The sequence below is a fragment of the Marmota monax genome, unplaced genomic scaffold (assembly GCF_021218885.2).
Source record: "Marmota monax isolate L192 unplaced genomic scaffold, Marmota_monax_Labrador192_F-V1.1 WCK01_AAM20220418_F8-fsc00028, whole genome shotgun sequence".
Taxonomy (NCBI): domain Eukaryota; kingdom Metazoa; phylum Chordata; class Mammalia; order Rodentia; family Sciuridae; genus Marmota; species Marmota monax.
Window position 1 is genome coordinate 14,256,629 of NW_026694779.1, and position 21,071 is coordinate 14,277,699.

Below are 21,071 nucleotides of genomic sequence, written 5' to 3' on the forward strand. Positions count from 1 at the left end.
TCCTTCCTGGGTGGCAGTGGGAAAACCATCCCAACCTGAGCATTTGGTCAGGAATTAACTTGTTTCTTACAACTGTTATTTTCTAGTACCAAAGCTTTTGTTTTCTTTTAAAGTTTAGATTTGAAGGAGACCTTATGTTACCTTAGGCATACAACCCTTGACTTAATAGGTGGGTGGGGAAACATACTTGAGGAGGTCAGCTAATTAAGTATTTGTTAGAGCTTGAATTTCTTTATCGTAGTTTTTTTTTTTTTTTTTTTTTTTAAGAATTACTGATTGATTCTTCTGTGGTTTACAAATGCATTTGTTGCATGAGCTGTACTTTGAAAAAATGGTTGCATACATTTTACATGGGAACACTGACAACTGTGAGGTAATTTGCAGACCATATTGAATTGCTTTGAATGGAGTATTTCATGGAGAAAGAATTGATTTTACTCTCCTACATCTGAAACTATAGTTAGCTTAGAGATTTGTAGTTTCTACGATTCATTTTGGTTACTGACCTGGTTCATAAGGTAATTTTGTGTATCATTTGGAGGAAGGAGGAGAGGTCATGTCCAAATAATTGTAACAGCACATAGTTTGAAGCATGTTTGTAACATCTGATATTTTTGTTTGACTTGAAAATAGGCAAACCAAGTTACTAGCTTGAACAGCAAACTCTCAAGAATAAATACTTCATAGCTGGGTATAGTGGCCAAGCCTGTAATCCTAGAAGCTTGGGAGGTTGAGGCAGAGGGACCTCAGGTTCAAAGGCAGTCTCAGCAACTAGCAAGTCCCCAAGCAACTTCAGGAGACACTATCTCAAAAAGTACAGCTGGGGGCATGCCTGTAATTCTCCATCTTTGAAGAGGCGTGGGGGGCCGAGACAGGAGGATCTCAAGTTCAAAGCCAGCCTCTTCATAAGCAAGGCAGTAAGCAACTCAGTGAGGCCCTGTCTCTAATAATAGTTTAATAGGGCTGGGGTTGTGACTCAGTGGCCAAGTTCAATCCCTGGTACCCTCCACCCCGCCAAAGATACAAAGGTCTGGGAATGTGACTCAGTGTAAGAGTGCCCCTGGGTTCAATTTCAAGTACAAAAACAAAAATAAACATAACTTTATTAATATAAGTTGTCTTTCTTAAATATTGAATGCAAGTGTCTGACTTAAAAGAATCCTAGAGCTCACTTCCATTGGTCAATCAGGAGTCAGGTTTGAAGACTCTGTGTGAGTTATTCAGTCAGAGTGAGGGCATCCCGCTGAGCTCTGTCTGTCCAGGATGTTGTCCCATGTCGCCGAGTCTTTGGGAAGCTTCTTGTAAACTTGTGAGATAATGAAAGGGAGAAGGCATGATTTTAGAATTACTGCAAAAGTAGTTTGTACCTTGTAGATCCTTCTGAAAAGTCTTGGGGACCTCAGGAGATACCAGGCTGATTTTTTTTTTCCTCCTTCTTTTTTTTTTTTCCTTTTTGGAGAGCCACCACACTTAAGATATCTGTGAGTGGCTACCAGACTGCTTTATGAACTAGGTGTTTTGTTTCCAATAATCCAATCCACTCGTCATGCTTGCTGTGTGACTGTGTGTTTCTGAGTTGCAGGAAAGTTACAGCGCCTTCCCTTCTTGGCACTCAAATAGTGAGTGTGTTCTCAGGGCACAGGAGAGGTGTCAGTATTCACAGGGACAGTTTTGAATGCAGAGTTGAACACTGATCTGCTGCTAGGATGCTTGCTAGTTCTGTTGCAGCCGCTGGTTCTGACCAGCTGCCTCCAATGAGGCTGTAATAGACATGTGTTGTTGAGGTGGCCTCCCCCGAAGGCACTCTCGTTTAAGGGAGAACCACAAACCAGGACTCTCTGAAAACACAAGGAGATTGGCAGCTGGGCTGAGGCGGCTTCCTCAGCGCTGCCCTTGCAGTGGCATAATTAATCAACTTCAGGACACTGCCATGCGCAAAGGATCTGTGTCTCCATTTGCCTCCCAGGATCTGAGCAAGGGCGGTAGACATCTACAGCTGGAAATGTAGTGCTTTGAAGCGTGTGTGCTAGTCTCCCCAGGAGTCCTCTTGTCACATGTCTCCATGTGCTCTGACAGGAGTGCCATGCAGTGTGGTGTGGGGCGGGTCAGGTCACCTCTTTCATCTCAACTCCAGCCCTGGGAGATGAGGTGCAGCCCCATTCCCATGCCAGGGGCCCTGTGTGCACTCAGTCCAGGGCCTGGTGGTCCAGAGGGCAGTCTCCTCCAGAGTCTCCACTCTCCCTTTCTGCTGCCTTCTCCCTGCAACAGAAGGAAGGATATGGGATAAAAAAGGGTGTGGCCTGGGCTTTTAAATTTGATAAGCAGGAGTCGGTTTGTGGGAGACATTTGGTCGATCCCCCCATTCCCTCCCCTCTCCTCTCCCCCCTCCTCCTCCCCTTTCCATTCCCCCTCCCATCCCCTCTCCTCCCCACATCTTCCCCTTCTCTCCCTCCCTCCCTCCTTTCCTCCTTCCGTCTTTTGGTGCTGGGGATTGAACCCAGGGCCTTGTGCATTTTGCACTCTACCAAGTGAGCAGTACCCCGGTCCACGTTTAGTTTCTAATACAGAGCACACTCAGAGATGTGTACTTGTGCGAAAGAGTAGGCTAAAGTGGACTGAGTTCTCTCAGGGTCACCCAGTGGAGGCTTCTTAAAGATGAGCCCAGGGAGTAGAGGCATGGAGACAGTATTTCCTTGAAAGAGGAAAGGCATAGGAAAGAAAGAGCCCTGTAAAAGAGACACCGTTTGGGAGCCCAAGACATTAATGCTATCCCACCGAGTGTGGTCTTAGTCAAGTTCAGTGGCCGTTGAGGTTTCAGATTGTCCATGTGGTAATGATGGCTGGGCTGACATGAAATCACCAGGCCACAGAGCCTCCTTGATACTTAAAAGTGCAGTGGCGCAGGAGCCTGGCAGGCTCAACTGACAGGACGAGTTGTGGTCACGGGAGCTGGGGGCCATTGGTGTTTAGTGGGTGCTGCCGTTGTGAACGGGCACATTTAGGTTAACACCTGATTGCCTTAGAGGTCCATGTAAGAATTGCCCAGTTTAAAGAATGGTTTGTAGTCCAGAATGTATTTGTAATTTGGTCACTTAGAACTTGGGAAACATTATATAGGCCAGTCCAACAATGATCGGATTTATTTAGCTCCAGAGTGGCTTTAACAAGACACTTTTGCAGTTTATAATAGCATGTTCTCCTGCTTGGCCTACCAGTTCCCTGAAGTCACGATTTACTGTCCCCCCACCCAAGATACTTTCATTAGCAGGTGCCACCAAATAATAGCTGTACACAGAATGCTTTGGGATGTTTCTTGCTGGGACATAACAGATTTGGGGGTGTCAGTAATACAAAGACCCACTTAGTGTTGATGGTCAAATGCATCCTAGTCAAACACTGTGCGTGGGTGTGACCTGAGCACTTGAATGCAGGGAAGAGAGTCCCCAGAGGAGGCTCCTTTGCAGTGCAGTGCCCCCCCTGGGGGGGCGGATGCCACCTACTCTTGCTAAGAGAGTGCTTGTTCTGGAAGGGCCCTCTCCTAGCTGACCATTCTTCACTACAAATGTCCAGTGCCACGGAGGACACAGAACTCAAGGTTGGTGGTGAAGATGTGAGTTTTCAGGATGGTAAAGCACCCCCTGCACACACACACCCCCGCCCGCCCCTCAGTTGAGCTGATGGTATGGGTCCAGAGCCTTTGAGGTAGTTTCATTGAAAGGTGGCATTCATTCATTGAAAGGTGCATTCGAAGACAGTTCATTGAAAAAATTCTGGCTTTGTGTTGCTGACACCAGAAGGTGGCCTTGTGCTTGTCACTTCCTGTGGCTGAACTGTGAGAGGCACTTGAGTGCACCCAGGAGTAAACACAGACCCAGGCTGTCCAGAAGGGCTTCCTGTGCCCACGGGCACTCTCTGGGATGCTGCTGCTTCAGAGATCGTGGGTGTCCCCAAGTAAAGATTTGCTTTAGTTTTTATGGAATGGACTCTTGTGAAATAAAATTTGTTGTTTAAATGCAAACAGATAGACGTGTTTTCCTCAGGATGCCTGTTATTGAAATTTCATAGCACATTTTAATTTCAAGAAGGTGGTATTTTTTCATAAGAAGTTGTCATCTTGAAGAAGATTCCGGAAACTTGCCTGTGCCACACTTAATGCGGGAAACGCGTGGTTTTGGTTTTGGCCGGTGGTGGTTGTGGCTGCCGTGTTTGGTTTCAGTTTGAGGCAGAGATGCTGGGAGCTGCAGCCATGCCGACGGCTGGCTTGGCTGTGCGCTGGGAGCCCTGGGCTCCGAAGCTGTCGGCTGCAGATGTGAGGAAGCTCCGCCTGTCAACACAGCGGCTTAGCTTGTCGCTTGTGGGGACTCCATGAAGCAACCTGGGTTGGTGGGAAGTTATTTCTCACTGATCAGCAGGGTTCACTGTCGGGATGGGATTCATTTCTTAAGGGGATGTTCCAGGTGCAGTAGGAAGCAAGGAACGCACCCTAGCCAGCTCACCACGCCCTTTTCTCTTCTTCAGGGACAACCCAGCAGCCCCCTCTTGCCCGAGTGTGGTGAGGGGAAACTAATGAGGGCCCGGGGTTTCAGGGAGGTGTCCGCCTAAATTGTGCCTTCACCAGAGCCTTTCATCCCCAGTACCTTGTGCCCAAGTCACCCCCTCACCCAAGACACACACACACACACACACAGTCTGCTGGGATGTCTCAGGTGCCACGCAGTTTGTGGACACCTTTTTGAGAGCAGTTGCTGGAGAGTCCGGGCAGAACTGGGTTTGAACGCCTCATTACTGAACCATGGCCAAGTTTAACATTGTCCTCCTGCATTCTGAATTCATAAAAGGGAGTGGACAGTCCTTCTCTGGAGCATGCTGTGCTCAGTCTTGTTCACTGTGTGCCTGCCCTGTGATGGCCTCTCCTGCTCGGGCACAGTTGGCATGCCTCGTCTGGAGGGTGGCCCCCAGGACTGGAGGGCGGGCTAAGGACTGAGGCTCCCTCCGTCAGGGCTGCTCATCCTGCTCTCCTGGCAGCCCGGAGAGTCTTGGCCTGGAAAGAAGGAAGGGGCAGGTGGCAGTGCTCCCAGAGCGCGTGCTCGCAGGAGCACCTTTCCTTGGGAGAGTGCGTACCCACTGGTGGCTTTCCTCCCTCTTCCCAAAGGTGGGTTCCCTACTTAGGAAAGTGCCCCTGACCCTAGAAGTACTGTTGTTCTTGCTGAGACACCTGGATTGAAGACAGTTAATTGGTCAGAAGTAATGAGTGCCTATGTGCTTTGCTGTCAGAGGGCATCGGAGGGCCCACAGGATGCCACGTGTATACAACATCCGAGCAAGAGAGTCTCCAGACAACACGAGGGCCCGCAGACGTCCCATTCTTGGTTATGGTCAGATCCCACACAGCCTTGGGTCCTTTTCTTTCTGGGAAACTTTGATGTGTGCAGAGGAAGGAACACACACTTTGTCACTGCTCTGGTCGGAAGTCTCAGGGGCGGGCAGGGCGAGGCTGGCAGCCCTGTGCTCCTCCCGACCAGGGCTCTGGCCACTGTTTACCTGGGCGGGGCTGGAGCTGACTCTGGGAGCCTCCTAGCCGCATTGCCAGCACCTCCAGAGGCAGAGCGCTCACCATCGCTGCTGCTGGGCGAGCCCTGAGCCCTGGGGAGCTGAGAGCGCCCTGTGGCCTTGTGGGCTAGGTAGCCGCCTCCTGCTGCTCCATGTCCAGCTCCTCCCACGTACAACCCGGCAAGCCTGGTGCCGCTTCCCATCTCCATGGTTTCCAGGTCTGTTTTCCAACTTTCCCAAATGCTGCCCGCCACCCCACCCAGCCCCTCCTGTCACCACTTCATGGTGGGAACAGCTAGCCGAGAAGCTCTTCGGACCATCCTCTTGGTGGCAGAAGTGTCCACTGGCTTTCCCTCAGAGCCCTCTTGACTCTTTGGAAGGGACCAAGCCTTTCCCCAAGATGGACTGTCCTTTGCCCTACACACCCCTCTCACCTGGCCTGTCCCTCTCTGGAACTCATGACCCAGGAGCTGGCCTGCGCAGTGCCTGCCGCTCAGCAGCAGACCACCTCAGCCCCGGCCCCACTCTTCTCAGGAAGAGCTCAGTGACAGCTCTGTGCTCTTTCTGGCTGTCCTGTCCCTGGCTTCTGGTGACCCCACGTGCCTGGGTCTCCTCCCAGTCCAGAGCTGCACCCTTGCGCCAGCCTGCACCCCACATTGCCTTTCTGTCCCGTGCTCACTTACCTCCTAAGTTGGCCTAGCACTGTGCTGAACACGTGTAGTCCTTGCCAGCAGGGTGCATGGTGGCTTGGCAGTTAAGGCGTAGCTTGTGAGTGGCATCATGAAACTGCCTGGTGGCCCGATGTCCCGACTCAAGCAGCCTCTCAGACTCGGGCTGGGGAGGCTGGTGACTGCTGGGGGACTCTCTGTGGCCAGGCCCTTGGCCTCTGATTCTCTTTTGGGGGAGCCCATACGTCAGGGTCGGCCACCCTCTTATCTTTGAGTGGCCTTTCTCTGGAGGAAACTATCCATGGTGGCTTTAATTGAAAATCTCCCTGGAGGTGTTCTTTGGCATAAAGTTCAAGCCGCTTTTTCACTGAACTGGCTGAGGCACTTTGTTTGAGCACCTGAGGGTTGGTTTACGCATGGCGGTTTGTTGTGAGCTCTCTGAGGCTTGTGATGTATTCCCGTGAAGGCTGTGAAGTGTCATACAGTGTCACTGTCATCTGTGAGCCTTAACAGGCCATCCTCCTCTAAAGATGGTGGCATGGGTCAGAGTAGCTGCCACTTCAGTTGTTAGACTGTATGAAGAGACGGAGAGGCTTAGAGGACGTGCTAGTGTCTGCAGGGCCTTGGCTCCCCTCCTCTGGGGGCCTCTAGGTCCATGAGTGCATGCGTCTGGCCGTGGCCCATGGCCTGGGTGCCCCGTGGCCTGCTCTGCAGCCAGCACACCTAGAGGCTGGGTGGAAGCCAGCGGAGAGATTGCAGCTGTGTGCTCACCACTGAGCCCCGTCACAAGCAGCACCCAGGCTCCTCTGCTGCTGTCTGGGGTGGCTGTCCTCCCCTGCTGCACCCCAGGAAGAGCAGCAGAATCGCCTGGGTTTTCCCAGCCTCTTATTTTCCTCGCAGACCAACTCTGACGCTGGTCCGGGTGCCCCCTTTCTTGGGCCAGCCATGCTTGTCTGTGCTGGGGAATGGAGGGGAGCTCGAGATTGAGGGTGGTCCTTGCTCTGAGGCCCCCAGTCCCTCAGCTTGTGGACGGCCCAGTTGGCTCGTACCTGGGGAGTGTGTTCTCCGCAGGGCATGTCTGTGTGGATGAGGGGGTCTTTGGAAATTAGCGTTACAATAGTCCTCGTATCCCAGGTTTCACTTTTCAGTTTCAGTTACCCGTGGTCAACCACAGTTTTTTTAAAAAAAATTCAAGTGGAAAATTCCAGAAATAAACATTTCATGGATTTTTAGTTGCACACTTTCCCAAGTCATGCAAAGAACTTGCAGCATAGCATGTTGTCCTGACCTGCACACGAGTTGTCCCTTTGTCCAGCATCCCCACACTATGTGAGCTGTTTGGCCGGAGATCAGTTGGTAGTTGTGGGGGTATCAGGTCTGTCTCCACCCAGCGAGTGGCTCTGGCACCCGTGGGGAGCCTTGGGATGTCTTGTGGCAGGTGAGGAGGGCCGCCCGGGGAGGAACTGCACAGGTGTCCGCTCCTCTCTCCCTCGGGTCCCAGTGGTCACGCGTTGGAAAGTGCTCCGCACCACGCGGATTCTGTGAGCATAGTGCTGTGCGCCAGTGTCAGTTGGAGATTGGCACAGACGTAACGGCTGATGGCACGATGAATATGCCACTGTCTGACTTTCCCATAGCGACTTCCAGTCTGCACCCCTGGGAGCTGGTGTGAGTGCAGTTGCGGCGTCCTCTCGCTCCTGTGGGTCGTCCCTGCCACTCATAGCTGCAGGGAGCGCCGGAGCAGTTAGACGGAGGAGTGGAGTCACACTTCTAATTTCATTCTTTTCAATGGATTACTGATGTCCATTTAATAAAACGAGATTAACCTTGTGCTGCAGGAGTGTTTGAAAGATGTCAGTCAGTATAATCTTGACAGCTCAAAAGAAGTAGTGTTCTTGGCACTCTGAGAATACTGTCCTCTTTTATAGGCCACACAGCAGTGTGAGTGTGTCACCTCCTTTGAACAAGGAGAAATTCTGTGCCTCGTCTATCTGTATGGAAATGAACGTTCAAGCAGCACCACAGAATCTGGCTTTGAGTCGCCACATGTCTGAAATGAAATACCTAACAAGGCAGCAAAGCAAAAGTGAGGTTTAAAATACTTAAAACCACTGAACGCCACCTTTCCTTGAATGTTTCAGAAAACCTCGGATCAACTCTCAGCTGGTGGCACAACAGGTGGCTCAGCAGTATGCCACTCCACCACCCCCGAAGAAGGAGAAGAAGGAGAAAGTGGAGAAGCAGGACAAGGAGAAGCCAGAGAAGGAGAAGGAGATCAGTCCTAGTGTCACCAAGAAGAACACCAACAAGAAAACCAAGTGAGTCGGGGGGCGGCTCCGCTGTGGGGGGGCTCCCTGGGGTGCACGCAGCTAACGCCCTGCCTCTTCCCCAGACCAAAGTCGGACATCCTGAAAGACCCTCCTAGCGAAGCCAACAGCATACAGTCTGCCAACGCCACGGCAAAGACCAGCGAAACGAATCACACCTCGAGGTACGCGGGGCCAGGACCAGGTGCTGACCGGTAGTCACAGTGCAGAGCCCAGGGCGGCCCCTGGGGGTGGGCTGAGGAGCTGGGTGGGGACGGTGAGTAACAGGATTGTGATGGGCGGAGCTCAGCCGGCTGACAGCACCCGCGGTGGGTGGGTGGGTGGCAGCTGGGTGGGTGGGTGGCAGCGGCAGTGGCCATTTTGGCATCCCTGGGCATCCGTGACAGGCCCCTTGGATTTGGAGCCCGGTGCCAGCAGGTCCTGGTGGGGTGACGCTCTGCTGTTAAACCACACCTTTCTTAACCGCCCTTCCCCCTGGCATTTCAGGCCCCGGCTGAAAAACGTGGACAGGAGCACCGCACAGCAGTTGGCAGTAACTGTGGGCAACGTCACCGTCATTATCACAGACTTTAAAGAAAAGACTCGCTCCTCTTCAACGTCCTCGTCCACAGTGACCTCCAGTGCAGGGTCAGAACAGCAGAACCAGAGCAGCTCGGGGTCAGAGAGCACAGACAAGGGCTCCTCCCGCTCCTCCACGCCAAAGGGCGACATGTCGGCAGTGCAGGACGAGTCCTTCTGAGGCCGCACGTGGGGCAGTGAGAACCTCGCATCAGGGTATAGGATGCAGCCCGCCACCTGCCCGTGCGCCTGCGCCTGGAGTCTCTGTGGACGGCCACCGCCTCTGCAGGATGCTTCCTGCTCGCCACGGGCATCTGGCCACCCAGGAATTTCGCACCCTGACGGTTACTCGTGACACTTTTATGTATTCCATTGTTTTATATGATTTTCCTAACAATCATTTATAATTGGATGTGCTCCTGAATCTACTTTTTATATAAAAAAAAAATCTGCTGTGCACAATTTTCCATGTACATGACAACTGGTTTTTTGTTTTTGTTTTGTTGAGGGGGCGTTGGGAGGGGGGGGGAACTTTTATTTATTGTGTTCACAACTCCATCCTTTCAGCATATCCTTTAAGTTTAGTTCTTTCTTCCAGTTATACTATGTACTATCAGTTTTGATATAACTATATATATATAAATATAAAATTATATATAAAGGGTTATTTGAAACCAATCCACGGCAGCGCTGGTGCTTGATACACTGTGAAGACAACATGGAACAGTGCAGATCTGGGACAGTCCCTTCCAGAAAGTGCTGAGACTGAGTCACAGTCGGTCTCGCGTGGAGTGTGTCCCACCCACGTGGGAACCTGACTCTCATCTAATGAGTCCTGACGATAGAAAGATTCTCTATTTTTTAAACAATGTGATCTGAGAGGTAAAGACTGCTCCAGATGGCCTGCATTGGCAGGGGGTAATGACAAATCACAGGTGGTGCAGTGGGGGGCTCTGTCACCCAGGAGTACCTGAAGGAGCTCCAGAATGCCACGTGTTGGTGTAAGTCACGGTCACACGCTGACTTTGCTGTTCTGCACAAGCACCCGGCCTCACGGGGTCTCCCTGGGTCCACCCATCTTCCAGGCCTCCCCTCAGGTCTGGGCCCCCAGGGCCACCCTGGCCTCCACCTCCAGGGGCCTGGCAGTGGGGGCTTTACAGTTGGACTTGGTTGCCTCACGTCCCCGTCACTCAGACCCTCGCCCTGCCGGTGCAGACGTGAGACTCCCTCCTCGTTCGTTCTTAAAACTTACTGTGGTTCATTCTCCTCTGCAAAGGTCACGGCCACACGAGAGGCCCCCAGTGGAGCCCGTGCTGGAGACCCGGCTCGATCCCCCAGGGTGGGGACTCTGGCACTGAGTGGCCGAGGCGCAGGGTAAGGCCATGCTGCCTGCCCTCCGAGGGCCTCCCCTGGCAGAGACCCTGGCCAGAGAGCGTGCTCCAGAGTTCCTTGACCTCTCTTGACTGTCCTGGGGGGAGGAACAGCCACTCATCTGATCTAGTGACACCATCCTCCTTGATTCACGGCCTTTGCTTGCTTTGCTTTGCTTTTGTTTGGATTTGGGGGTCTCTCTTCTCCCCGACTTTCCCATTCACATCCACTGAGTTGGTAGTACACCAGAGTCATTTCGGGCGTGGGAACTTGATGTTAACCTTCCTTTATTTGATCTTGCTTTAAGGACTCACGGGAGGGTGTGTGATGTAATGAAGCACCACATTTTGGTGTTAAGAACCTGGTTTCCTTAATAGTAGAACTAATTTCTATCTGGAGGCAACAAGTAAAAGGAAAAAAAAATTAACAGCTTGAATTGAGTAGCCAGCAGGAAAGGTTCCTCTCACATTTACATTAAAACGATGCTGTAGTCACCAATGTACCATAATTTAAATTTGTCCTCGAAGGTATAGATTATAAAGCAGTGCCATTCGTTGCTGTGGTCCTATTCTCAAATGCATGGACAATGTTCCCTTCTTTTTAAAATAATGCTTGTATCTGGGATGCAAGCTGTGCTTATCTTTTTAAATACCTTTTTAAAGTATTTATTAATGAACCAAAGGAAATCAGGTGCTTTCTATAAGCATCAGAATATATAATACATAGTGATTTGACTATGAATTTTAAATCCACGTTTTAATATTAGTGGGATATTGCAAAGACATTCCTTCTAAAAAGTTTTAATATTCCTTTTATTACGGGTCTCAGGGAGGGTAAATTAGTCAGCCATATTTATTTTCCAGAGGTGTAAGGAATTGCTAAGTTTTTTAATTAACTTTTTTAAAAAAATTAAATGCCACCAAACTCGTGGGTTGCACTGCTTTTGGAACCAGTCAGTGTTGGCATGCACTTTGTTCACGAACACTGTGTGCTTTCGCAAATCAGTTTCATGTAAAGTGATTGGACCCCTAATGAGTGGAAAAGCTGACGATCCAGCTACTCAGAGGCTGCTCAGTGATCCATCGCCAGTGTCTTGGTTTTTTGGTTTTGCCTCCGTGATCAATTAAAGAATGGGGAGAGGTGAAGGAAGGGCGGGGGGGGTTGGCTTTAGGACGAGTGGGCCCAGCTTGCTGTTGGGGCAAGACGGAGGGCGGGTTGTCCAAGCACCAGACGTCACAGGGCCAGCCCGCAGCTGCCGCGTGTCTGGGGCAGCGAGGTGGTGGGTACCCAAGACCTTGAATTCCCAAAATTGGTGACATCCCTCAGGCACGATCTCTGGAAACGGGATCCCACTTCCTGCTGTTGCGTCCCGCCCTGCGGTTCCTAGGCAGTGCGTCTGAACACTAGCTAGCGTAGGTGATGAGGATGTACCTTGAAAGGACCAGAAACACTCAGTGTTCAGTGGCACAGAAAGCAGGTGAAAAATCAAAACAAAAAGCACAGTGTTAACGCAAGTTTCCCTTTGTTTCGACACCACACGATTTCACTCGCGTGCGGCAGCTGACCTGTCCGCTCTGCTTGCGTCGCGCAGTTAAGACAGAGGTCAAGACATCCGACTCCCACTATTTGAACCCAAACCTTTCCGTTCCAATCTGGATATTCAAACACAACGTCGGCAGGAGCTTCTGTGAGTCCTTCCATACGATGTTCCACCTGCCTTACCGAGACCATTCTCAGTCTACTTTTTTAAGCTACCGTATCTTAAATTATTGAAAGTTTATTAATTGCTGAATATATAATAACCTTTGCTTGTATGTAACCGAAAATGGTGTAAGAGCCGACATTTAGAGTTGGACGATGGAGCCGGACAGTTTCTAATGCGCAAGCAGTTCTGTTCTTGTGTATGACTCGTAACCTTAATTTACTGTGTAAAGATGGTTACATTATTTCCTTAGCTTTGTTTGTTGGAGACAAATAGAGAATGCTTGTTAAGTATGTCAAAACATAATCTTAACCTTGTGAATTTTTGTTCATGTATTATACGAGCTCTATTTTCCATTTGCCCAGAAAGACAGCTTGTATAACGCTTTTGGAAGTTTCTGCTCTGTAAGGTCTCTAGAGCTGACGGTCTGTTAGGTTTGTTTTCTCTTCATGCTAAAGTGTCAGTTGGTGGTTTTGTGAACTGGTCAGAAATTCACAGGTCTTAAATGTTTTGGGAAATTTATATTGGACACTGCTCTTTGTCTAGCAAATAAAAGATGTTAATATATTCCTGTTACTGGCATGTGCACGACTATGTTATTAGAAGCCACTTTATCATTTTCCTGCTTTAAATAGAAATGTCTATTTATGAATTCTGCTTGTAGTTTTTTCACAAATAAAATAGTAAAATTTACATTGGAAAATCTTTATTTTTGTCTCGCGCAGAGCACCTGCCCTGAGGAGAGTGGCTCCCCTCTGCCCCTGTGGGGTGAGCCCGGGCAGGATCACCAGGGCCAGGGCCACTCCTTTGGCTCCTCCGTCCTTCAGAGCTAAAGTCTTTGGGGGCCAGTGCCTCTGAGACGCAGATGAAAATGCAGCTGAGCTGGGAAATGTGGAAAAAAGGGTGTCCATGCACCTGGGAGACGTTGCAGGGGTGGAGGGACAGGGGATGGGGCTGGACAGGGTCACCGGCTGCTAGATAGCCTCCAGATGGCCTGTTGGTCCCATTTCAATACTGGGGATCAAACTCAGGGGCGCTTAACCACTCACTGACCCATGTCCCCAGCCCTTTATTTTTTTGAGACGGCGTGAGTTACCCAGGTCCCCGCTAAGTCTCTGAGGTGGCTTTGAACTTGCAGTCCTCCTTCCTCAGCCTCTTGAGCTGGGATTATAGATGTGTGCCACCACTGTGCCCACCTGGGGACCCTGATGGGGGTCCTGAGTGGCAGAGGTTCTGTTGGAAGGAAACCTTACAAGCACTCTCCTGCCAATTTTAGATGAGAGGTCATCTGCAAGCCCCGCCCCCCCGCCTTCCTGGGGGCCCCACTGCCAGAGGCTGGCCTGCACCCAGTGCTGGACCCTCATGGTGCAGGTGTGCCTCTTAGGAGAGGGCCGGCTCCTTGCAGCCCTGGGATGGGAAAGGAGGCCTGGGCTTCTTGTCTAGTGCTCCAGCATTGAGGGCAAGCGTCCAGGCCCCTGCTGAGGTGTGGGGCTAGGTGACATGGTCAGGAAGACCTGGCTGAAGCCACCCTGACTAAAGGTAGACCCCTCTCCAGCTGCGGTGTGCATGGGCCTGTGCCAACCATCTGCTGCCACGGTCCTGTGAGTTGGCCACCTCTGCTGGGGGCAGGAGGCAGGGTCAGCGTCAGGCCCTGGGCATCTCGCCCTGACCTCTCGGCAGTAGTGCAGAGAGAGCCGCTCAGAACCTTGAGGTGGTGTCCAGGTGGAGTTGGAGCCGCCCTGTGGGATTGGAGGTGGAGCAAGGTCCCGTCCAGTGGTCGTTGGAGGGAGATGCGTTGCCCAGCTGGGCACTGCAGGGAAGGCCCCGACTTCCCTAGAAAGGACACAGGATGGTCAGAAACAGGAGGGGGCTGGGGCTGGGCAGACCTGGGTCCGGGGGGCACAGGAAAGCAGCCAGCCCCGGAGCGTGTCCCTGGTCCCAGCCATTCTCCAGGGCTGCCCAGTACAGCGCACAGGGTGACTGTGGTGTGTGCAGGTGGGAGGGGGACAAACGGCCCTCCCTGCAGGCACTGGTGAGCTGGACCTGCAAGGCCAGTAAGTGGCATAAAACGTCCACCCGTGGGCCCTGTCCACCCTCGGGCTTGTGCCCAGCATCACGGAGCAGAGTGCTCCCTTCCAGCCGAGTCCAGACTTGACCCCCACACCCCGGCCACACGTTAGCCATTCCTGCCCTGGAAGAACCCACCCGAACAGCTGGGGACCCACGAGGAATCTGGGAATGCGGTCTTCCGTCATGGACACTAGAATCCAGGGGCCCCTGGAGACCTCAGGGGAGTCGAAAGTCACTCTCAAGAGCTCAGCTTCCTGTCCAGAGCCAGGCCAGGGTGGAGGGGCCTCCGTCCAGTACTGGCTGGAAGGGTAGTCCCCAGCCCCAGACCCCAAGGCCCTGTGGACAAGGTCCTGCCAGGCTGTCCCCCCACTCTGTCGGCCCCAGAAGTCACCGCAGGACACAGAGGGATGTTGTTCACGTGGTCGGAGCCCTAGGCCCACCTCAGGCCCCCAGGAGTGTGCCCCTGGCCTCTGCTCAGGACCCCGCCGCGGGTGGTGGCGCCCATTCTTCCCATTTTCCCCCCTGCACTTTGATTCTGGGATGAAAAGCATTTTGGGATTGTCTTAGGCTTCGTAATTTCACTATTTTGTGTGGCCCAGAGAAAGAAAGGAGCAAATCTGTTCAGGGCCACATGCAAAACGAAATCCCGTGGGTTTTTTTTTTTTTTATGTTTTTTACTTGTTGATGGACCTTTATTTCATTTATCTATAAGCAGTGCTGAGAGTCGAACTCAGTGCCTCACACAGGCCAGGTAAGCGCTCTGCCACTGAGCCCCAGCCCCAGCCCAATCCTGTGATATTTTTGACAGATACTTGAGGTTTCTGCATTTACAAGCAACATTGGGACGAATGTGGCTTCTCTTCTCGTCATTGAAAGTTCATTTTTTTTTTCAGTGATGTTTACTGCCTCTTTTATTTTTTTACAGTTTATGGAGTCGGTGGGAGAACTCAGGACCCCTGGTCGCCCGCCACTGTCTCAGTGTTAGCAAGCCTTAGTTCATGCTTAGTCCCTGTTGTTAATTGAGAATAGGATTTTCTCATGCCCACACAAATCCACAAGCCCCCAGGAAAGAGACGGTGGAGCTACCGCCTCTGGATGAGCCACCAACAGTCTGCAGAGTGGACGCTGGACAAGGGGCACCTGTGCAGCCTATATCCTGCCATTACGGTGGCCCAGGCGCGGAGCGAGACAGTTATAAAGGGATGCCCTCCTGACCTGTGCACAGAGGGATGTGCCCACTTAGAGGGGTCGGCAGGAGGTCCTCTCACTGGCTGCAGGGGAGACAGTCGGAAAAACGTGCGAGTCTGAGACGTCCCAGCAGGGCGAAACCAGCTGTTACAGGATGCCGTGAAGTTCCAGGGGACGCCTGCTGAGGGGATCTCGGTGGCAGCACCCACAGAGCCTGGGAACAGATCAGGTAATGGGAGGGAGAGGAGCCGGGCGGCCCCCACTCACCCTGGAGCAGGTGGCCCATTGCCAGGCCACCAGTCGGAAGAGGCAGGGGCCACTTCAGGGGGCTGCTGAGAGGGGACAGCCGGGCACATCGCTCCTCCTAGAGGCAGAAATGTCCCCATGGGAAGAGATGCCACACAGAAAGGTTGTGTTGGGGCTGGGTGGTGCAGGGCCTCCTCCCTGTGACCGCTATACCTTCCCAGCCCTGTGACAGTTCTGCGGAACGCGAAGGGGCGTCCCCAGAGCCCGACTTATGTTAGCAATAAGGGAGGCAGCTTTTATGGGTTCCGTCTTGGTCTTGCAGGCCTCCCGCGGCACGCACGGGACTTTCACGGTTTCAAGTGGTTGAAAATTTTTATTTATTTAAATTTTTTTTTTGGTGCTGGGGATTGAACCCTGAGGCACTTTACCACTGAGCGACATCCCCACCCCTTTTTATTTTGAAACAGGTTCTTGCTAGCAGTTGCTTACAGCCTTGCGGAGTCGCTGAGGCTGGCCTCGAACTTGCAATCCTCCCTCCTCAGCCTGCCAAGTTGTTGGGATGACAGGCATGTGCACTGTGCCCAGCATGAGTGGCTGAAAATATTTTTAAAGAATAATAGGTATGATTTGTGAAAATCATATGACATTCAGATTTTAATGCCTGCAAATTGTTTTATTGGAACAGTGATTGAAAAGTCTATGAAAGAGACTCACTTGACTCTCTTTGCTATGGTGGTGACACGTGAGAACCTTCTACCAACAGATACGACTTGGAGCAAGGCTTTAGTGAGCAGAGCGAGGGGCTTGTAGTTGAAGCCTACTAGGTACGAATGACGTTTCTGATTTTCAGCTAACCATCAAGCCTCTCTGAACCGCCGTCTCTTTCTCCGTAGAATGGTATTTTTGTAAGGCTTATTTGTAATTATTTGTAAGGCTTTGAGCTGATAAATTCCTGCTTCCTGGTCGGTGCTCAGAACCTTAGTTCCTGCCTTGCCCTGGGGAACTCTGGTATCCTGCAATCTGCATTTCCCACTAGAGGGGCCCCTTGGGAACCACGGGAGCTTCCAAAGTGATAGCTCATTTTGTATCCTGGGGCCTCACGGGGACTGATGGGGGCCAGTCTCAGGCACCAAACACCACCTGGCTGCAGAACGGAAGGTTGGGCATCCTGACCACAGACCCAAACACAGCGTGGCTTTGGTTTTGGCGTCCCTGGGAAGCCAGAGCGTCACCAGGTCAGGGGCCCTGGCACTGGTACTTCATAGCTATGCCTTGGACTCCGGGCAGCTGCTGGGGCTGGCTCAGGGCTGGCCGCCTGCCCTGGGTTATCTCAGCTCCGTTATTCAGATGTTGCATCTCCTCATTTTCTTATGGCTGCTCTTTGGTGCTCTATCTCTTGGGGGTTTTGTTCTTGGAAAGAGAGTTCCTCGTGATTCGGCTTGAGTTGTGCCCCCAGAAGATGTTGGCATCCGCACCCCAGGGCCTGTGAACGTGCCCTTCTCAGAAATAGGCTCTTCGGGATGACCAGGTTAAGATGAGGTTATTAGGGTGGCTCCTGATCGGGTATGACTGTGTCCTCGTAATAGGGGACACTGGATACAGGGACACGCACAGGGAGACTGCTATGTGAAGGTGAAGGCAGAGATCTGGGCAGCCACCCCAAACCCCAGGAGGGCCGCGTGGCATGGACTCCCCGTCAGATTCTGCAGGAGGGACTCTGTGGCGTGGACCTGGAGTGTCCCACAAAGGCCCCTGTGCCCAGGGCTGCAGCCTGTCGGGAGGTAGGGCTTTGGGAGGTGAGTGGATTACAGGGTTTCGGCCTCCTTGGTGGATTAAATCACTGGTGCTGGAGGTGGGTGGAGCCTGGGAGGTGGGCGGAGCCTGGGAGGTGGGCGTGGCCTAGGAGGCGGGCGTGGGTGAGGAAGTGGGCGTGGTTGAGGGTGGGTGTGGCCTTGGAGGTGGCTAAGTGGGTGTGGCTGAGTAAGTGGGTGTGGCTGAGGAGGTGGGCGTGGCTGAGGAGGTGGGTGTGGCTGGGGAGGTAGGCGTGGCCGAGGAGGTGGGCGTGGCCGAGGAGGTGGGTCACTGGGCTGTGCCCTGGAAGGCTCACTCACCTGGCCTCCCCTCTCTGCTTCCTGGCTGCCGAGGACTGAGTGGGCCTCCCTCCCCACGCCTCCGCCATGATGCTCGGCCTCGCTGACCCCAGACAGGGGGACCGGCCAACCGTGGACTCGGAAACCGTGAGCCAAAGGAAGCCTGTCTCGGGTATTTCCCCAGCGATGAAACGCTCTCTCCCAGGAGAAGGACCCTGCACCCGCGGAGCTGGATGTCCCTTGTTGAGCCACCCCATGGTGGCAGCTCTGGGGATCGTCACCTGTGCCTTTCACGGCTGAGTGGCCCATGTCTGCTGTCATGTTCCGGTTTTCCCACGCTATTTTCTGTTGGGCTCCTTTCCTCTGCGTTACACCCTCTGCTTTCGTTCATGCCTGCAATACGTTCTCTCGTGGCTCTGAGAGGATGGAGGCTGTATCTGTGTGGAGTGGTCTTTGCCCGGCCTGGCCCCTGGGACGGTTGAGGTTCTGGTTAGTCTCTGTCCCGGGCTTTGCTCAGGTCTCTGGAAACCTCCTGTTGAAGGATGGAGGAAGAGAAGCCCCAACACCAAGCCCCAAGTGGGCAGCTCTGGAGGATTTGCTGCGCTGAGCTGGGAACCCAAATGCAAATGTCTGTGGGTGTCTGGCCTCCATTGTGCGGAGCCTCAAGGCCTCCCAAGGCTGCTTCTTCAGGCATGAAGCTGCCCAGCAGTGGGCGGGGAGGAAGGGCAGGAGCACAGAGCCGCCTCCTTCTTGGACAGCTTCCAACCAGTCCTGGCTTTCTCCTGGCCACCCTTTACCTCCCTTTTGGAATCACAAGAGCCCTCAGTTCCTGGCCTCTTGGAAGATTTGGTTTCTTCTTGGTTTTCACAGGTTGGCTCAGGACCGGGCTCTCTCTGGTCAGGGCCATCTGTTCTCCATCTTGTTCTTTTTATCTCCTTCCATTTTTCACAAAGCTGTGGTTATTTTGCGGTAGGGGAGGTTCACCTTTATCTCAGGTCTGTTTATAAGACTGCGGTTCACCCAGCAGAACAGCTGGCTGGGATGCGCCTGCAGGGTATGGCAGACCCAGGGCGGAAGGGCAAGTGTGACCTCCCGGTCAGGAGCAGGGCCGGGGCGTCCACCTCGCTGTTCCTCCTCACCTCGGTCCTGGGCCTCCAGCCAGGGCTTAGTTCAGAAAATGAGATAAGAGGTGTGTGGCCTGGAAGGCAAGGAGTGTCATTTACTGATGATGTAATCTCGTCTATAGCAAATCCAAAACGATGCTGCTCCCCAAACCAGGTCTCGATGACCAGGTTCTGGAAGTTTGCATTCGAAAAGATCAATGTACAAAATCAATCGCCTTTCTATACACTTGCAATGAGCCATCAGAAAATGAAACTTAGAAAACAATTCCATCCCGTAATAGCATCCTAAAGAACAAAACAGGAACAATTTTAAGAAAAAGAATTGCCCTACAGTGGTCAGAAGAAATAAGGCAGAGACACCCCGTGTCCGCGGGCCAGAGACTTCCTGAGGGCCCATGTTCCTCAGCGGACCCGCAGGCTCAGTGTAACCCCTGTCAGGATCCCAGGTGGCCTCTGTGCAGAAACTGACAGGCAATCCTAATATTCACATGGAAACGCAAGGGACCCGGCGTAGCCAAAATCATCTTGAAAAAAAAAGAACGCAGTTAAAGGTCCACGTTTCCCGGTTTGAAAACTTCATGCAGAACAGCAGTAATCAGGGTGCCTACGGTGGTGCCATCGGGGTCGACACGTGGGTCGGTGGGACAGAATCCAAAGTCCAGAAATAAAGCCTCACGTTCACGGTGCATTGATTTTCGACAGGGAGGCCAAAGCCATTAAACAGGGAAAAGAAGTCTTTTTTTGACAAATTTTGCTGGGACCACAGTAGAGCCACCTGCAAAATAATGGAAATAGACTCCTACTTCATACTAAGTGCAAAATAAGTCAAAGGACCTCACTGCAAGAGCTACAAACATAGAACGCTTAGAAGAAAACATGCAGCCGTGTCTTCGTCCCTTTGAGTTGGCATGCTTTCTTACGTGAGGCCAAAGGCAACCAAGGAACTGGGAATGCATCCGATGCCATAAGATGGAAAGCTTTTGCACCTGAACAACAGAGTGAGGAGACTTGTCTTGCTGAGGATGGTTGCTGTGGTCTGGACAGAGCGGTCCCAGACTCCTGTGAATGCAGCAATATGCAGAGGGGAGAAGAATGGACTGTGAGGGCTGAAACCCAGTCCATCCACCCCAGGTGACTGGAAGGACCCGTGGTGCTGTGGGCAGGTGGGCCTGGCTGGAGGAGGTGGCCATTGGGGGCTGCCCTGGAGGGTGCATCTTCCTGCGGCCCCTTCCCCTCTCTCTCTGCTTCCTGGCTGCCATGAGTTGAGCAGCTGTCCTCAGCTGGGTCCTCCCGCCACGATGTCCTGCCTCACTCAGGCCCAGAGCCGTGGAGTCGGCCGTCTATGGACTGAGACCTCTGAAACCTACCGAGAGCCAAAATACACCTTCCCTTCTCTAAATTGCTCTTGTTGGGTATTTTGATGAAAAAGCTGATTAAAACTATCATGTAAAATGGTCCGGCCACTCTGGGAGGCAGTCGGAAACTTTCTCAAAAGTTAACCGTAGAATCACCGTGGAACTCAGAAACTCCGGGATTCGCAACCCAGAGACGAAAACCTAAAAACTTGATTCATGAGGGTCCCAAAGTGAGAACTCCGATCTCCCTCAGCCGATGAGCGAGTCAATAAAAATGAAATCTTTGCCCGGTTTCCAGTGTGGACCATAACAGAGTAGGAAGCCCCAAGACAGTGCCGTGTGTCTACACTTGCAGGAATCCAGATGCAGAGTTCACACAGCGGGGTTTTATTTTATGGGATGTCTACAATGGCAGAGTCAATGGTAGTCTGCTGGTAGTAGCTTGGGGCCGGGGAGGAGGTCAAAGAGAAATGGAGAGAGCTGCCCAGAGCTGCTCAGGGGCAGCGTGTTTGGGGGTGAGTTGATTGGGTGACGGCGGTTCTGCCCTGGGGTGTACTAAAAGCCACCAAGTTGACTTTCATGTATGAATTGCAGGATCTGTGAGTCACCTACTGGTTAGGTCTGTTATTATTATCTTTTTTTGCAGGGGGTAAACAGGATTGAACCCTGGGGCACTCGACTGCTAAGCCACATCCCAGCCCGATTTTGTGTTTTATTTAGAGACAGGGTCTCTCACTGAGTTGCTTAGGGCCTCACTGAGTTGCTGAGGCTGGCTTTGAACTTGTGAGCCTCCTGCCTCAGCCTCCCAAGCTGCTGGGATGA

The 21,071-nt window shown here is 52.3% G+C and overlaps 1 protein-coding gene across 1 annotated transcript in view; it reads left to right on the forward strand.

The window, feature by feature from the left end:
* Rybp (RING1 and YY1 binding protein) overlaps window positions 1-12,869 on the forward strand; it is a 69,671-nt gene extending 56,802 nt beyond the window's left edge. The window contains exons 3-5 of the mRNA XM_046425666.1: window positions 8,360-8,536; window positions 8,611-8,709; window positions 9,032-12,869. Coding sequence (XP_046281622.1) covers window positions 8,360-8,536; window positions 8,611-8,709; window positions 9,032-9,284 — 529 coding nt within the window. The 3' untranslated portion in view covers window positions 9,285-12,869. The remainder of the gene's footprint in view (window positions 1-8,359; window positions 8,537-8,610; window positions 8,710-9,031) is intronic.
* Window positions 12,870-21,071: the final 8,202 nt, after the last annotated feature.